The sequence below is a fragment of the Schistocerca gregaria genome, chromosome 6 (genome assembly GCF_023897955.1).
Source record: "Schistocerca gregaria isolate iqSchGreg1 chromosome 6, iqSchGreg1.2, whole genome shotgun sequence".
Classification (NCBI taxonomy): domain Eukaryota; kingdom Metazoa; phylum Arthropoda; class Insecta; order Orthoptera; family Acrididae; genus Schistocerca; species Schistocerca gregaria.
The window spans coordinates 122,457,298-122,473,852 of record NC_064925.1 but is presented as its reverse complement, the minus strand read 5'-3'; the positions used below and the strand labels follow the sequence as shown (position 1 = coordinate 122,473,852).

The 16,555-nt window shown below is 44.7% G+C and overlaps 1 protein-coding gene and 2 non-coding genes across 3 annotated transcripts in view; 2 read left to right on the top strand and 1 right to left on the bottom strand.

Moving 5' to 3' along the window:
* Positions 1-7,036, top strand: part of LOC126278748 (testis-specific serine/threonine-protein kinase 4-like) — a 120,069-nt gene extending 113,033 nt beyond the window's left edge. The window contains exons 7-8 of the mRNA XM_049979024.1: positions 3,793-3,849; positions 7,013-7,036. Coding sequence (XP_049834981.1) covers positions 3,793-3,849; positions 7,013-7,036 — 81 coding nt within the window. The remainder of the gene's footprint in view (positions 1-3,792; positions 3,850-7,012) is intronic.
* A 1,723-nt stretch (positions 7,037-8,759) lies between these two features.
* On the bottom strand, positions 8,760-8,831 carry Trnat-agu (transfer RNA threonine (anticodon AGU)). Its single transcript has one exon. It is a non-coding gene; the product is annotated as a tRNA-Thr (tRNA).
* A 233-nt stretch (positions 8,832-9,064) lies between these two features.
* Trnat-agu (transfer RNA threonine (anticodon AGU)) lies at positions 9,065-9,136 on the top strand. Its single transcript has one exon. It is a non-coding gene; the product is annotated as a tRNA-Thr (tRNA).
* The last annotated feature ends 7,419 nt before the right edge of the window (positions 9,137-16,555 follow it).

Sequence of the window (16,555 nt, the reverse complement as noted above, 5' to 3'; positions counted from 1 at the left end):
CAGTAGTTGTGTTGAGAAAAATACACTGACGTGACAAAAGTCAGACGATAGCAATATGAAAATATACAGATGGCGGTAGTATCGCGTACACTGGGTATAAAAGGGCAGCGCATTATCGGAGCTGTCGTTTGTATTCAGGTGATTGATGTGAAAAGATTTCCGGGACTTAACAGATTTTGAATGGGGACTGGCAGTTGGAGGTAGACACATCGGACATTCCATTTTGGAAATCGTTAGGGAATTCAATATTCCGAGATACGCAGTATCAAGACTGTGCCGAGAATACCAACTTTCAGGCATTACCTCTCACCATGGTCAGGACAATGGCCGATGTCTTCACTTAACGACCAAGAGCTGCAGCGTGTGCGTCGAATTGTCAGTGTTAGCAGACAAGCAACATTGCGTGAAGTAAGCTCAGAAATCAATGTGGGAAGTACGATAAACGTTTCCATTATGGCAGTGTGGAGAAATTTATCGTTAATGGGTTATGGCAGCTGTCGACTGACGCGGGTGCCTTCGCTAAGCAAACGACATCGCCTGCAGTGCGTCTTCTGGACTCGTGGCCATTTCGGTTGGACCCTAGACAACTAGGAAACCTTGGCCTGCTCAGATGAGTCCCGATTTCAATGGGTAAGAGCTGATGGTAGGGTTCGAGTGCGGCACAGACCACACGAAGCCATGGACCAAGTTGTCGACAAGTCACTGTGCAAGGCGATGGTGGCTCCATAAAGGCGTGGGTTGCGTTTACATGGAATGGACTGAGTCCTCAGGATGTTCGGCTACTTGGAGACTATTTGCAACCATTCGGGGACTTCAAGTTCCCAAATAAGGATGAAAGTTTTGACGCTGGCAATGGGCCGTGTAACAGGGGCCACAATTGGTCGCAAATGGTTTGAAGAACATTGTGAATAAATCACGCGAATCATCTGGCTACCAAAATCGACCAACGTCAATTCCATCAAACGTTTATGGGATGTAACCGAGAGGTCAGTTCGTGTGCAAAATATTACACCGGCAACACTCTCGCAGTTATGGACGGCTGTAGAGGCAGCATGGCTCAGTATTCAACAGGGCATTTCCAATGGCTTGTTGAGTCCACGCCACGTGGAGTTATTGCTCTACGCCGAGCAATAAGAAGATCCGACATCCTATCAGGAGGTGTCCCATGACTTTTGACACCTGAGTGTAAATGGTAGTTTGAGCCACTTAGTATACCGCAAACCCACGCACACAGACCGTTATTTGCACCGGGATTCGAACCACCACCCACAACAGAAGCGGGGTGTTATCAATACGTTAGCGGACAGAGCTAGAAATATTTGTGAACCAGAGTTGCTCGACGCTGAGATGGAATATCTCCACAATACACTAATGAAGAACTGATATTCGACCGCCGAAATAAAACGCAGAAACCACTGTGACGTACAGGCTACTGCAAAATCTAAGGTTTTCCTGCCGTTTGTTAAAAATATAGCGGAAAGAATAGGGAGGATGTTGAGGAAGCGGAACATTACCGTAATTTACAAGCCCCCCAAGAAGGTACAGGAATACCTTAAGCCTGCCAAGGACGCTCGCAAACCAATGGAAAAAGCTGGAGTGTATAGGATCCCATGCAGTTGTGGAGATGTTTATGTGGGTACCACTAAAAGAACTGTTTCAAAACGTTTGGAAGAGGACAAGGGCAATTGTAGAAGAGGAGAAGCGGAACGATCAGCTGTTGCAGAGGATGCTTTCCAGCCACGTAACCACCATATTCGTTTTGAGGAGACGCAAGTACTAGCGGCCACAAGCGGATATTACGTAAGGCTCTACAGGGAGGCAATCGAAATCGCCAAACACCGAATAATTTCAGTCGAAAGGAGGAGGGCGTGAAATTAAACGGGATATGGATGCCGGTGTTGAAGAAGATGTGTACCACCCGTCCACCACTGGGTGATGGCAACGGCGATCGACGGCGACGGACAGCGGCCAATTGCACAGACGTTTTCAAAACACGTGACGTCACGCCGCGGCGCGGGAGCGCGCAGACACGGAATGTAGCGAGCCAGTGGTTGTGTTGAACCTTCCATCCAGCTACAGACCACCTTGAAGATGTCCTCCGCAGACGGGGACGAAACGTTGGGAATTGATATACGAAGGTCAGTCAAAAAGTAATGCCTCCTATTTTTTTTTCTACGTTTAATTGTCAGGAAATTTAAATGCAATTACATAGGTTGAAAACCACAACATTGAGGATCATTTTGTCATTTTTCAATGTAATCTCCGCCCATCTCTACAGTTTTGGTCCATCTTTGAACAAGGGCATGTATCCCAGCACGGTAAAAATCACAGCTCTGCTTCCTAAGCCATTGGCGCACGGATGTTTTGACGGCCTCCTCATCTTCAAAATGAATCCCACGATGAGCTTCTTTTAGTGGCCCGAACAGATGGAAGTCTGATGGTGCCAGGTCAGGGCTGTATGGGGGATGAGGCAAAACTTCCCATCCAATTTTGACAATCTCGTCAGAGGTGTGACGACTGGTGTGTGGTCTTGCATTGTCATGCAAAAGAAGAACATCTGCCATTGATTTTGTTGGGCGAACTCGCTGAAGACGTGCTTTAAGTTTTTTGAAGGTTGTGACGTATTGAACAGAATTTATTGTGCATCCCTGCTCCAAAAAATCAACCAGAATCACACCCTCTGTATCCCAGAAAACTGTTGCCATAACGTTCTCTGCCGATCGCACAGTTTTGAATTTTTTCTTCCTCGGCGAGCTTGTGTGACGCCACTCCATTGACTGCCTCTTTGTTTCGGGTTCAAAAAAATGCACCCATGTTTCGTCCCCGGTCACAATTTTTTTCAGAAACTCATCTCCCTCCAAACGGAAGCGCTGCAAGTGTTGGGAGGCTATTGTTTTCCTTGCCTCTTTATTCTGATCGGTTAACATTCTTGGAACCCACCGTGCACAAACTTTTGAGTACCCCAATTGTTTAATAATCGTGATCACACTGCCTTTACTAAGAGAAATAATGCGACACACTTCATCTGCAGTCACCCGACGGTCACCACGAATGATGTCATCAACTTGCTGAATGTTGTGTGGAGTCACTGCACTCACCGGCCTGCCGCTCCGCTTTTCGTCAGTCAACGGTGTTTGCCCTTCAGCTTCCTTACAACGACGAACCCATCGTCTAACAGTGCTGACATCCACTGTCACAACACCATACACCTTCTTCAGTCTTTCATGAATGCGTATGGGCGTTTCACCTACTGCATTCAAGAATTCAATCACACAACGCTGTCTCAAACGAACATCGATGTCGGCCATCTTACAAACTTGTGCTGTGCTGCCACCTGTTGACACAGAAAGTTACTACTGCAGTGGATTGCAGAAGAAGGTTTGAGGAATGGCGCCAAATTCAAATTTTTCACTTAACTTAATTTTTTTAAGTAGAAAAAAAATGGGAGGCATTACTTTTTGACCGACCCTCGTAGAAATCATCAACCGACCATGGTATAACAATTATAATGGACATGACATTTCCGGCCATGAAAGCCTACATTTTATTACCTCAGTGTATGTAGACTGCAAAAAGTTATGCAGAGATTGGTAGTCTTGCACTGCATAAGCTAATAGTTCTACTAGCGTGGAGATCTAGACGAAACCAGTTTTGGAGTAAAAACCACAAGAACAATAATATCACGCAGTTTTGAGGTTTCTCCGTCAGGCGTATTTACTTGTGGCGACAGAAACTCGTCTTCAGCGGACTGGGCGACGTTGCGATGCAGTGCTGTTGCTTCGGTGCCCTTAGGACGAGATCCCGGTGGCAGGCGTCTGCAGGGAGGCGGCGGCGGCCGTCGCGACGACGGCGGTGGAGGCGGCGGCGGCGACCGGGGAGGAGTCGGCGCCTGCGGCCCAGGGGGCGGCGGCCGAGGTCGTGGGGGCGGCTGGGGCGGCGGCGCCCCCCACCAAAGTGCCAGAGCAGGAGCTCGCCCCTTCCACCGAGTGACGGCTGAAGACCTCCTGTCGCAGCGGCACGGCTGCCAACCTCAGTTTGTATTTCACTACGTACTTACGGAGGTGCGTAATAAAAATTTTACGAGAACGTAAGGCGTTGTATTCTTTTGGGAGCTGGCAGCACAGCACTGAGAGGAGACAGAGACGGTGGACAAACTACTCAAATGCGTAAGTATGTTCCTGCGAGGCTCACTCAGAAAATAAAGCCTCCAATTTTCTTTCCTTAAGGGGGGACGTTCATGAAAAAGATGAACCACATCCACAATGTTGAAGATACGTCAATTAAATTTTGTGCTGCTGGTATTCATTGGAGAAATATATTATACTAGAACTGACATGTGATTACATTTTCACGCAATTTGGGTGCATGGATCCTTAGAAATCAGTACCCAGAACAAACACCTGTGGCCCTAATAACGGCATTGATACGCCTGAGCAATGAGTCAAACAGAGCTTGGATGGCGTGTACAGGTACAGCTGCCCAGGCAGCTTCAACCCGATACCACAGTCCATCAAGAGTAGTGACTGGCGTATTGTGACGAGCCAGTTGCTCGGCCACCATTGACCATACGTTTTCAATTGGTGAGAGATCTGGAGAATGTGCTGCCCAGGGCAGCAGTCGAACATTTTCTGTATCCAGAAACGTCCGTACAGGACCTGCAACATACGGTCGTGCATTATCCTGTTGAAATGTAGAGCTTCGCAGGGATCGCATGAAGGGTAGAGTCACGGGTCTTAACACATCTGAAATGTAACGTCCACTGTTCAAAGTGCCGTCCAGGAGAACAAAAGGTGACCGAGATACGTAATCAATGGCACCCCATACCATCACGCAGGGTGATACGCCAGTATGGCGATGACGAATACACGCTTCGAATGTGCGTTCACCGCGATGTCGCCAAACACGGATGCGACCATCATGATGCTGTAAACAGAACCTGGATTCTCCCGACAAAATGACGTTTTGCCATTCGTGCACCCAGGTTCGTCGTTGAGTACACCATCGTAAGCGCTCCTGTCTGTGATGCAGCGCCAAGGGTAACCGTAGTCTTGGTCTCCGAGCTTATAGTCCATGCTGTTGCAAACGTCGTCGAAGTGTTCGTACAGATGGTTGTTGTTTTGCAAACGTCCCCATCTGTTGTCTCGGGGATCGAGACGTGGCTGCACGATCCGTTACAGCCATGCGGATAAGATGCCTGTCATCTCGACTGCTTGTGATACGAGGCCGTTGGGATCCAGCACGGCGTTCCGTATTACCCTCCTGGACCCACTGATTCCATATTCCGCTAACAGTCATTCGATCTCGACCAACGCGTGCAGCAGTGTCGCGATACGATAAAGCGCAATAGCGACAGGCTACAATCCGACCTTTAACAAAGTCGGAAACGTGATGGTACGCATTTCTCCTCCTTACACGAGGCATCACAACGTTTTACTAGGCAACGCTGGTCAACTGCTGTTTGTGTATGAGAAACCGGTTGGGAACTTTCCTCATGTCAGCATGTTGTAGGTGTCGCCACTAGCGCCACCCTTGTGTGAATGCTCTGAAAAGATAATCATCTGCATATCACAGCATCTTCTTCCTGTCGGTTAAATTTCGCGTCTGTAGCACGTCATGTTCGTGGTGTAGCATTTTTAATTCCCCGTAGTGTAAGTGAAACTAACAGACTTTCTGTTAAGTTCCTTGGATTACATTTATTTAACTTTTTTATGAGATTTAAAAATTTTGTTTTCAAAAATAATGTGGGTTCCTCTTTCTCAGAAACTACAAAATTTTATATGTTTAATCTACCTCTCTGCTTGTAATAGGATTCTCTCATGTGGTATTTTGAATATATATAAAATAGGAGACTTCTAATATTTTTTTAAAATTACAAATCCGTAAGTATATCATAAAGTTCATGCAAATTTCCAAGCACTTTGCCACATACCTCAGCTTACACTCAGAATTTTAAAATTTACTCTTGACACAATATTACCTTGTTTATATAATTAAGTTTACAAAGTTTCGTAAGTCTAGCCTTCATAGATTCTGAGGAAAAGTTACACAAACTTTAAAAAACATGATTTTCAGGAAATGCAGGTTAAAGTTCGACCTAACGTTTTTTTCTGTCACCTCTTCAAAGGCCCACGGTTTATAGTCAGTGTTCTCTTTGTCTTCAAGGCTTCTCTTCTGCTTACTAGTATTCTGCCTTCTTTCCTTTACAAAGGTCTTCAACTCTTTTTCTGTTGCATAAAGGCGCCGTAATGCATTTTTCTCAAGAAGAAATGAGTGAAATTACCTGTCTTAAACCCCACTCATTATACCTGCATCCTCCTTACGTTCCAGTCATTAAATACAAGAAATGCATCATAATTTACAAATCTGGCAGCTGTAGCAGATGGAAGTCTAGTTTTACAGCATCTTCTCCACATGAGTGAATTTAGAGACTTGTATGGGTTCTGAGGATATGGTGCTTTGCCATGAACACATGTGTTTAGAAGTTCAGAAACCCGTAACTGGGATTGTCATAATCCTTGATACAATTTGAAGGCCTCTCCTAGTGAATGTAGGGTTTCTTATCGTTCTAAGTCTGTAGATAACTACACCAGCTACTGTAGCACACATGAATGGCATGTTCATCTGTCTACACCATGTGGAAACAGCCCATGGTGAACTTTTCATTTTATTTACATTGGACAGATTCTGTCTGATAGCCTTGCCATAATACACTTGAAGAGAGTCTGCTATCTCCTTTGTGAGTCTGTTCCGTCCATCAATGCTCTTTCCATCTTACAACGGAACAGAGTCACAGATGATACGTAAAACCAAAGAGCATCTATCGCAGACTTGTAAATGTATTCCGTGCAAGTTTGCTTGAAAGTAATCGATGGAATCGTTGTTCACCGAGCTAGTATTAAAGTGTTGCTCGAAAAAATGAGCGTGGCAGCAAGGTCGCCTCACACATTTAATAATTTTTCAGGCACTTCGGAAACGATTTCCTCATTTAAACTTTTTGCGTTATTTGTTGCAGATCAGCCTCTGGTACAGGTTCTGACTGACAGCTGAATGCTTTTGTACTCTAACTCGTTGAGATGTCCTAGATAGAGAAGCTGACGCGATGACTGTTATCCGAACAAAGTGCAGATCGAACATGACTTGGGCGTTTCTGACTTGAATATTCTGATGTCAGCTTGTGCTGTGTCAGAAAAGCAATAAAGTTCCGAAAGTGATGTAGGTTGTAGACATTTTGCGTCAGTACAACACGCATCCTTGAGAGCCTCTACCACTATTTCGATGTGGCGGAACTGGGCCTTAGTGTTCATCTGCGAAGTAACCAGTGTATTGACAGGCGTTTTGATCTCCAGATGCTATTTTATTTTGTTTCATTTTATTTAATGGTGTTTAGTGGTCGATATGGTGTTATGGGCGCTCATCAGTGTAGTCTTTAGCGCCCGAACGGAAACAACAACGGACGAATGGTGTATAGTGCACATAAGTTGCAGGTAGCATAATGTTACATAAGCTACACGTACCATTAATAAAAAGTGCTTATGTGAGCACATACAGAACGTATAGCAACCTGTAACAGGTCTTATTAACACAACACGGTAACTGTCAAGAAGTAAATTCTTCTAGATTGCTGAGGTTTGAAGTTAGAGAATAGCCCAAATTCACTAACTGACAGAACTGAAGTCCTCAAATAGGTATGGAATATTATGCACATCTGCGTAAAGCATTTTCTACCTCACTTATGCATTTTTACATTTTTTTACTTTAGTGTCGTATTCCACCTGCAGCTAATATCAGACCAAAAGGTTATAACTGGTGAAATAAAGTTCTGTGTCAGTGTTACAGTCAGCTGATATTAAGCATGAACATGTACTTTTTTTTGTACACTGCGTCTGAACGATATACCACCAATATAACATTGTCTTTCACACGAAATCTGTTTGAACCTATTTAAAGTCTAAAACACAAACATGGCAAAGCGTTTAAACCTGTGGTGGAAATATCCTTGGACAATGACACAAACATCGAGGTGGCAGGGCATTCAACAGCTACAACATCAGCACAAAAACCCCAGATTCCATTGATTTTTACTCCATGAAGTCTTGTTATATCGAAAGACAACTACTGTTTTGTTGGTAGATTTTATGTCCTAGGAGACAATGCCAATTTGAAAGATTAGAGTTGGTAGTTTACTTTAATAAGTGATATGGCCTTGTGGTAGACAGAGTGGAGGTTAACTAAAATAAATAATTTAAAAGGTTAAGCCACAGATGTGTATAATACACAATCTTAGCCTTAGCGTAAATAATTCATGCCTTGTAGGGACAATTCGTGCATAGCATTTGCCTCAACTGTTTGCATCAGGTTAAAACTCCACAACTTGAGTAACTGAAAAAATATACAAGTATCTGACTACGATAATGCATTCTTGCTGGTTTATCTACAAGCCCAAAAGCTTGGGAGCACTGAAAAAATTTGTGCTGTCTTAACAGACCGGAACTGAATGCAGTTCTGGTCCATACGTGAAATTTTTTACTGCGTTTGGTCACAGCTCACTGAACTTACCTTCCCGGAACTGAAAAACACAGAAAATCTAGGAAAACCGCTATGACGCTATGGGAGGTTGTATCAGTGATAGGATTTCACAAGAAGTTGGACTTTTAGAATTCTCAGGGCCTGGCATTGGATTACGGTGATGTCTTGCAATGATGAGTGAATAGATGTTACTATCAAATATGATCGAAGCAGACTAAATCAATTAAAATTTGTGCCGCGGCCGGGACTCGAACCCGGGTCTTCTTGCTTACTAGGCAGATATGCTACCACTACACCACCGAGGCACTATGGTGTACACCACCGAGGCACTATGGCAGACATAGCTGCACGAACTACCTAGGTCGAGTTCCCTCCCCAACACAAACCTTAACAGACGTCCCGCTACGTCCAATGCTGGGTAGCTCGCCAATACCGGCGAGCCCTGGCAATAGAGACGATATTAGGGGAAAATGAATTAAGGTTTGTGTTGGGGAGGGAACTAGACCTAGGTAGTTCGTGCAGCTATGTCTGCCATAGTGCCTCGGTGGTGTAGTGGTAGCATATCTGCCTAGTAAGCAAGAAGACCCGGGTTCGAGTCCTGGCCGCGGCACAAATTTTAATTGATTTAGTCTGCTTCGATCATATTTGATCATTATCGTGAGATAATAACGAGACGGGAGTCTCAAAGGACACATTTAATTATAAGATGTTACTATGTTTGCGGGAAAACCGCTTGTAAGACAGACGTTAATTTGCGCACGTCAATATATTTTATCACGAGTTGGATGGACGGGAACTGATGGTGCTCTCGCCAAACAGCAATGGAAGTGTAACATAACATTTACCATACATAACTCTGCTGGTCAAGATTCAATGAATGATATACAAATTCAGTCTCTGGCAGACAAATCACAAGAAAAATATTAAAAAAAATGAAACAGTAATAAGTCGACTACACATAAAAGGAGAATAAAACAGCAAAGGAAATTCCCCATCCCACCCCTTTAGATTTAGTGGTAAAATGACCCAGTGGGTAGACTGTAAAAAACTGAACGCAGATCAAGCATGCAAATAGGAAGCAGGTGGACCACTCTGTGAAAAAGAAGCAAAATAGAAACAGTGAATGCTCCAAGCTCAAGATATGCAATACTGAGGGTGTTGTCAGAATCATGGCGTCGTGGTTCTGTGGTCACAATGTTGGACTCTGAAGTGGGAAATCCGTGATAAAATCTCCCTCGTGCCCCCTTTTTTTCACAAAATTATGACTTTCCACCCAGTCATTAATTTTTCTGCTCTCCTTCTGTAGTCTTGATAACTCTCATACAATATACACTGAACATCCAAAGAAACTGGTACACTTACTTAATATCGTGTAGGGCCCCCATGAGCAAGCAGAAGTGCCACAACATTCTGTGGCAAGGACTCTGAAATAGTGCTGGAGGGAATTGACACATTGAATCCCGCAGGGGTGTCCATAAATTTGTAAGAGTACGAATGGATGGCGATCTCTTCTGAATAGCACATTGCAAAGCATCGCAGATATGTTGAATATTGTTCATGTTTGGAGAGCTTGATGGCCAGTGGAAGTCTTTAATCTGAGAAGAGTGTTCCTGGAGTCACTCTGCAGCAATTATGGACGTGTGCGGTGCCTCATTGTCCTGCTGAAACTGCCCAAGTCCTTCGGAATGCACAATGAACGTGAATGGATGCAGGTGATCAGAAAGGATGCTACGTACGTGTCACCTATCAGTGTCGTATCTCACCATATCAGGGATCGCATAGCACTCAAACTGCACACACCCCATGTCATTGCAGAACCTGAAAGAGCTTGGACAGTCCCCTACTGACACGCAGGAGCCATGGATTCATGAGATTGTCTCCGTATCCGTACACGCCCATCAGATCGATACAATTTGTAACGAGACTCGTCCGACGAGGCAATATGTTTCCAGTTATCTGCAGCCCAATTTCAGTGTTGACGCTTACACGCGAGGCGTAAATCTTTGTGTTGTACAGTCATCAAGGGTACACAAGTGGGCCTTCGGCTTCGAAAGCCCATATTGATGATGTTTCATAAAACTGTTCGCACGCTGCCCACTTGTTGATGGCCCAGCATTGAAATCTGCAGCAATCTGCGGAAGAGTTGCACTTGTGTCACGTTGAACGATTCCGTCTAGTCGTCATTGGTCCCGTTCTTGCAGGATCTTTTCCGGCCGCAGTGATATCGGAGATTTGATGTTTTACCGGATTCCTGATATTCACAGTACACTCGTGAAATAGTCGTATGGGAAAATCCCTGATTAATCGCTACCTCTGAGATGCTGCGTCACATCGCTCGTGTGCCGACTGTAACACCACGCTAGAGCTCACTTAAATCTTGATAACCTACCATTACAGCAGCAGTAACCGATCTAACAGATGCACCAGACACTTGTTGTCTTATATAGGCTTTGCCGACTGCAGCGCCATATGCTGCCTGTTTACATCTCTCTGTATTTTAATATGTGTGCTTATACCACTTTGGCTCTCAAACAATGGAAACTCGAGAACAGAATAATGACAATATTATGAAAAGGATAGTTGGTAATTACTAACAGTGGAGATGCTGTGTTGCAGATAGGCACAGGGAAAAGATTGTGTAACAGAGCTTTCGGCCACACAGACCTTCATCAGAAGTAGACAAAACACACACACACGCAACACAGTGTCAGTGGATGATAGGAGAAGCAAACTGGGTGGTGGGCCTAAGGAGGAGTCTGGGGTGGGGAGGGGTAGGGATATCAGGGTAGGGCTGGGGCACAGTAAAGTGCTGCTTGTGGGAGCATGCAGGGATGACGTTGGCAGAGGGTAGGGCAGGTAGGTGTGGTTGGGTGGTTAGACAGTGGGCAGCGGAAGGGAGGGGCAGTAGTAAAAGGGAGAATCAAAAAGACAGTGACTGCATTGGTGAAGTGAAGGGCTCTGTAGTTCTAGATTGGGAACAGCGAAGGGAATAGGTGGGTAAAAAACAATGACTAACAAAAGTCAAGGCCAGGAGGGTTATGGGGGTGTAAGATATATTGTAGGGAGAGTTTCCAATTGCACAGTTCAGAAAAACTGGAGTTGGTGGGAATGATCCAGATGGCATGGGCTGTGAAGCAGTCTCTGAAATGAAGAACTTCAGGTTGGGCAGAATGCTGAGGAACTGGTTCGTCCAGTTGTTTCTCGGCTGCATTTTGTCAGTAGCCATTCATAGGGACAGATAGCTTGTTGGTTATCTGCCAATATAGAGTAAAGCAGCTTAGCTTATAGTTCACATGACTGGTTTCACCAATAGCCCTGTCATTGATGTGGTAGGTGATACTTGTAACCATATTGGAGTAATTGGTGGTGGGAGGATGTATGGGACAAGTCTTGTATCTGCATCAGTTACCTTGAGGGAAGGGGTTGGGAAGGACTTGTGTAGGGAAGGACAAGGGTATTTTGTGGGTTCTTGTGTCACTTGTGTCACTCTGTCACTTGTGTAGCTATTGCATCGACAACAGTTTAGATGACAGTATGAACTGCAAATTATTTGAAAAAAGTTAATGATATGAGACACTTCTGGTATGTTTCAAGTGCTTAAAATTCGCGTGCTTACCCTTTCGACTCCGTGTTATATGACGCTACGTTCTCTTATCATGGCTGCGTCTGCCTATTCGACTATTCCAGCGCCAGGCAGGAAGAGCTGTACAAACCGCTGTTATAAGCGATTCTCCGTGCGACATGTTATGTCTTTCTTTGCAGGCTGTGTGGTTCTTTAGTGAATACAGCGGCGAGGAACAGATGTCGAAGTGAGAACTCAGATATTAATTTCTTCCACGTCTAATATCAAATATTAAAAATAACACTTAAATTTGTTGCTGACGTTGCAGCATCCTTTGTTAACAGAAGTTTTGACTCTAGAAATGTATTCAGATACGACAACACAATGTCTGTTCAGAAGATGTTGAGCCCTCGCCTCTACGAAAGTCTGTAAATGCTATTAAACTAGGAAACATACACAATGGGTTCAGTGCACGAATGTTCCAGTTATGTATAACCGCCGCTGTAGGTCCGGAGAAGGGATATCTCATTGGCAGCGGCATACGTTCGTGGCAGCGCCCCGTGCCGCGATGGCGCCTGTAGGAAACGCTGCAGCGTGACCTGTCGGCGAGCGTATTTGACAGTGCAGCCGCCCTGATTGCGGCAAATACCGCATGGTGAAAGTGAGTAACTAACATGCTTGTGGTTCTTCAGTTTCTCCGGCGTATTTCTTGCTCGAACAGTCGACAGGTGTACTGCCGGTCCATAGTGTCCAAAGGGGACAATATTCCGGTGGTCAGAAATGTCGCCATCGTCAGGTGCGCTGACGAAATGAGCTCCTGAGGGCGCGTGGCCGTCTTAAATCCCCTCTCCTCGCGAGGCGTTCCCTCCGCGGCCGCGCGTCCCCTGTCGCTGAGACGCTGGCATCGGCGTCTGTGGTGGCGTCGGTGTAACTACCTCGTGTGCCCTGCTCGCCCGTTCGTTTTCTTTGCTGAGCGTCTTTTTAATTAGACTAAATGCTTCTTCCCATGCCTTGCTGAGGCTATAGCCGTAATCTCGGTTGATGAGTCTGTCCCTCGTACGAATTTCGATAGCCTCTCTATCAACGCTGTCCCAGTATTTAGAAGTCTGTGCCAGGACCCTGGTATGTTAGTAGTCCATTTCGTGATTTTCGGACAAACAGTGCTCTGCGACTGCCGACTTGTTGGGGTACGTATGTCGAGTGAGCCTCTGATGTTCTCGGCAACGATCTTCGATGGTGAGCACTGTCTGTCCAATATAAGTCTTCCCACACTGACACGGAATCTGGTGGATGTCGGACTTCCACAAACCGAGATCGTATTTGACACTCCTCAATAATGCTCCTGTTTTATTAGCTGGACAAAGACAGATCCTATTCGGTGTTTCCTCAATATTCGTCTTATTTTCCCCGACAGTGCCCCAGCAATCGGTATAGAAGCAGTGGCTGTCTCTTCCTCTGTGATTTCAACATTGTTTCAAAAATAGTTGAAGTACGTCTCAGCAGCTAAAATTTTGATGGCTCGTTTCTTTCGTGTATCTTTCCTACATGAAAAATTTCAGAACGGGTTTCGACACTTCGGAATAGACCATGCGTTTATTAACTGTAGGTATCTGATGCGACCGACAACGAGCTGAGTTCATCTGCGGCGAAAGGCACCTCCCCCATGTCGGAGCTCCCGCTGACCCGATCCAGGCGTAAAATACTAACATCTGCATAGATAGTCTGCAAATCACTATTAAGTGTCTGGCAGAGAGTTCAACGAACCACCTTCACAACAGTTCTCTATTATTCCACTCTGGAAAAGCGCGGAAAAAACGAAAACGTATATCTTTCCATGCGACCTCTAATTTTCTCTTATTTTATTATGACGATCGTTTCTCCCTATGTAGGTCGGCGTCAATAAAAAACTATCGCATTGTGAGGAGGACGTTGGTGACTGAAATGTGGTGAGAAGATTCCGCCGCAACGAAAAACGCCTTTGTTTGGATGGTGTCCATCCCAGATACTATATCACGTCTGTGACACTCTCTCCCACATTTCGCCATAATACAAAACGTGCTGCTGCTCTTTGAAGTTTGTGGATGTACTCCGTTAATCCTACCTGGTAAGGATCCCAAACAGCACAGCAGTACTCCAAAAAAGAACGGGCATACATAGTGCAGACAGTCTCCTTAGTAGACCTGTTACATTTTCAAAGTGTTCTTCCAATAAAACGGAGTCTTTGGATTGCCTTCCCGACAACGTTTTCTATATGTTCTTTCCAAATTAAATTGTGTGCAATTATAATTCCTAGGAATTAAATTAGACTGATTTATCGTGTAACCGAAGTTTAACGGATTCGTTTTAGGACTTACGTGGATCACCTCACATTTCTCTTTATTTAGCGTCAATTTCCAGTTATCGCGCGATTTAGATATATTTTCTAAATAGTGTTGCAATTTTTTTCGTTATTCCGATGAGTTTACCGGATTGCTCAAATTCTCTCCTAAAGGAACAGCAGAGAGCCTATAACCTTACCTTGGGGAACGCCAGAAACGCCTTGTTTGTTCGACGACTTTTCGTCAGTTACTACGAACTGTGACCTCTCTGACATGAAACCACGAATCCAGTCACATAACTGAGACGATATTCCATAAGCACTCAATTTCTCTACAAGCCGCTTGTGTGGTACCGTGGCAAAGGAAATCTAGAAATACGGAAGAAATTTGAAATCCCTTGTCAACAGCACTCAACACTTCGTGTGAGTAAAGAGGATAAGTAATTCCTCCTAGTTGGGTGGAGAGACAGTCCGTAATGCTAAAAAGGAAAAAAACTAAAAATGTAATGGACGCTGATAGGACCAACAAGAGTAAAAGAAGGAGTCAGAAGTAAGCAGGTCGGTAGATGGATGCGGTCGAGCGCTCCTGTAGTCGAGTCGGCGCAAATAGTTCCCTGACAACTGCAGTGGGCTTGGCGCTGTTGCTTCGCGCAACTACCTCAACCAACCACGTGACACGATTTTTTAATCTTACCTATGGCAAAATATCAGCGCTGTCGCAGCTCTACGGGAGGCCTTTGTCTCTCCCTGCAGCTCTTTGGCTGTCGCAGCTGAAAGTTGACAACAGCACCACGAGCTGTAAAGGAAGTGATTAGCGCCACTTTGACTACAGGGCTTACGAGGGCAGCGTACGAACTTCCCCTCACCTATTTGATTTGTACTGAGAGGATGAGTATGGCACGACTGGGAATTCAACATCCATAAACAGAAAGACGCAACTCACAAATGCAAATCAAGATTGAAAATTATAGGCGGTCTTATGCCGTAAGCTCTTTAGGGCGGCTAGGGTTCGCGAAGTCAGCTGCCGAGTTACTAAGCGCCGCCGGCCTGTGTGCGGTTCTAGGCGCCTCAGTCTGGAACCGCGTGACTGCTACGCTCGCAGGTTAAAATCCTGCCTCGGGCATGGATGTTTGTGATGTCCTTAGGTTAGTTAGGTTTAAGTACTTCTAAGTTCTAGGGGACTGATGTCCACAGATGTTAAGTGCCATATTGCTCAGAGCCATACTAAGTGCTTGGTTTCATAACCGCGATCTCTCTGGATCGAATGTCGCTGCACTAATATTCGGTGCAATGCTTCAATAGTTTTTGATCACCGAGAACCGTTTGTGATTGTAAAGTCAGTTTCTTTTGCAACAGACACGCTGAAAAAATAAAACGCATCGACGTTTATTATACCCGCTGTTTGTCTTCCGTGTTTTTACGATCAGTATCATCCTGATTCGTGCAGTGCTGCAGAGGTTACACATTATGCTTGTCACAAATGTAGATGCAATAGCATAAATAAAATGAATGCTCTGACTTGACTGAAAGTTCTCGTGTATCCTCTGTTCACTTCCAATCTCCTTAAGAGAAAAGACTTGTTCTCCCCATTTGAGGTTAGAGGTTACGATTGTATCAAATGAATTATTAAATATTGATACTTTGCACCGTCGTAATAAGTCTGTTGTTGGAATTACAAGTGAATGAAAAAAAAAATCAACAACAGCAATACTCGTTCCAGTGACCTCGCGCCTACATAACAAACTATTTACTTGTTCAGTTGCGGATTCTGTGAACACTAAAGTGCGCGTCATTTATGACGGCGGTCGAGTTTAGGTTCGTTCTGCGCATCTGACGTCACAAAACACAGTCAGCCAATGAACAGAGAACGACGTTGCCGTAGGTCGACTGCAGTGCAGAGCATGGACGAGTGTCTTCAGTTGTAGAAACGTTCAGTCATAAATAAAGTAATTGAACAAAAGCAGTGTCTTGATAGCAGACTTTCTTTTATAGAAAGTTTGGGAAAAGTATTCTTTATACCAATTGCTTCATATTCTATTAATTTATTAAACGAAACAAGCAATAAGCCTCCTAATTCAGAGGATAGCAAGGAAAGGTGTTCGTATCAGACTCACTAACGGATTTTTCGCAATAAAGAACAGCGGTAATTG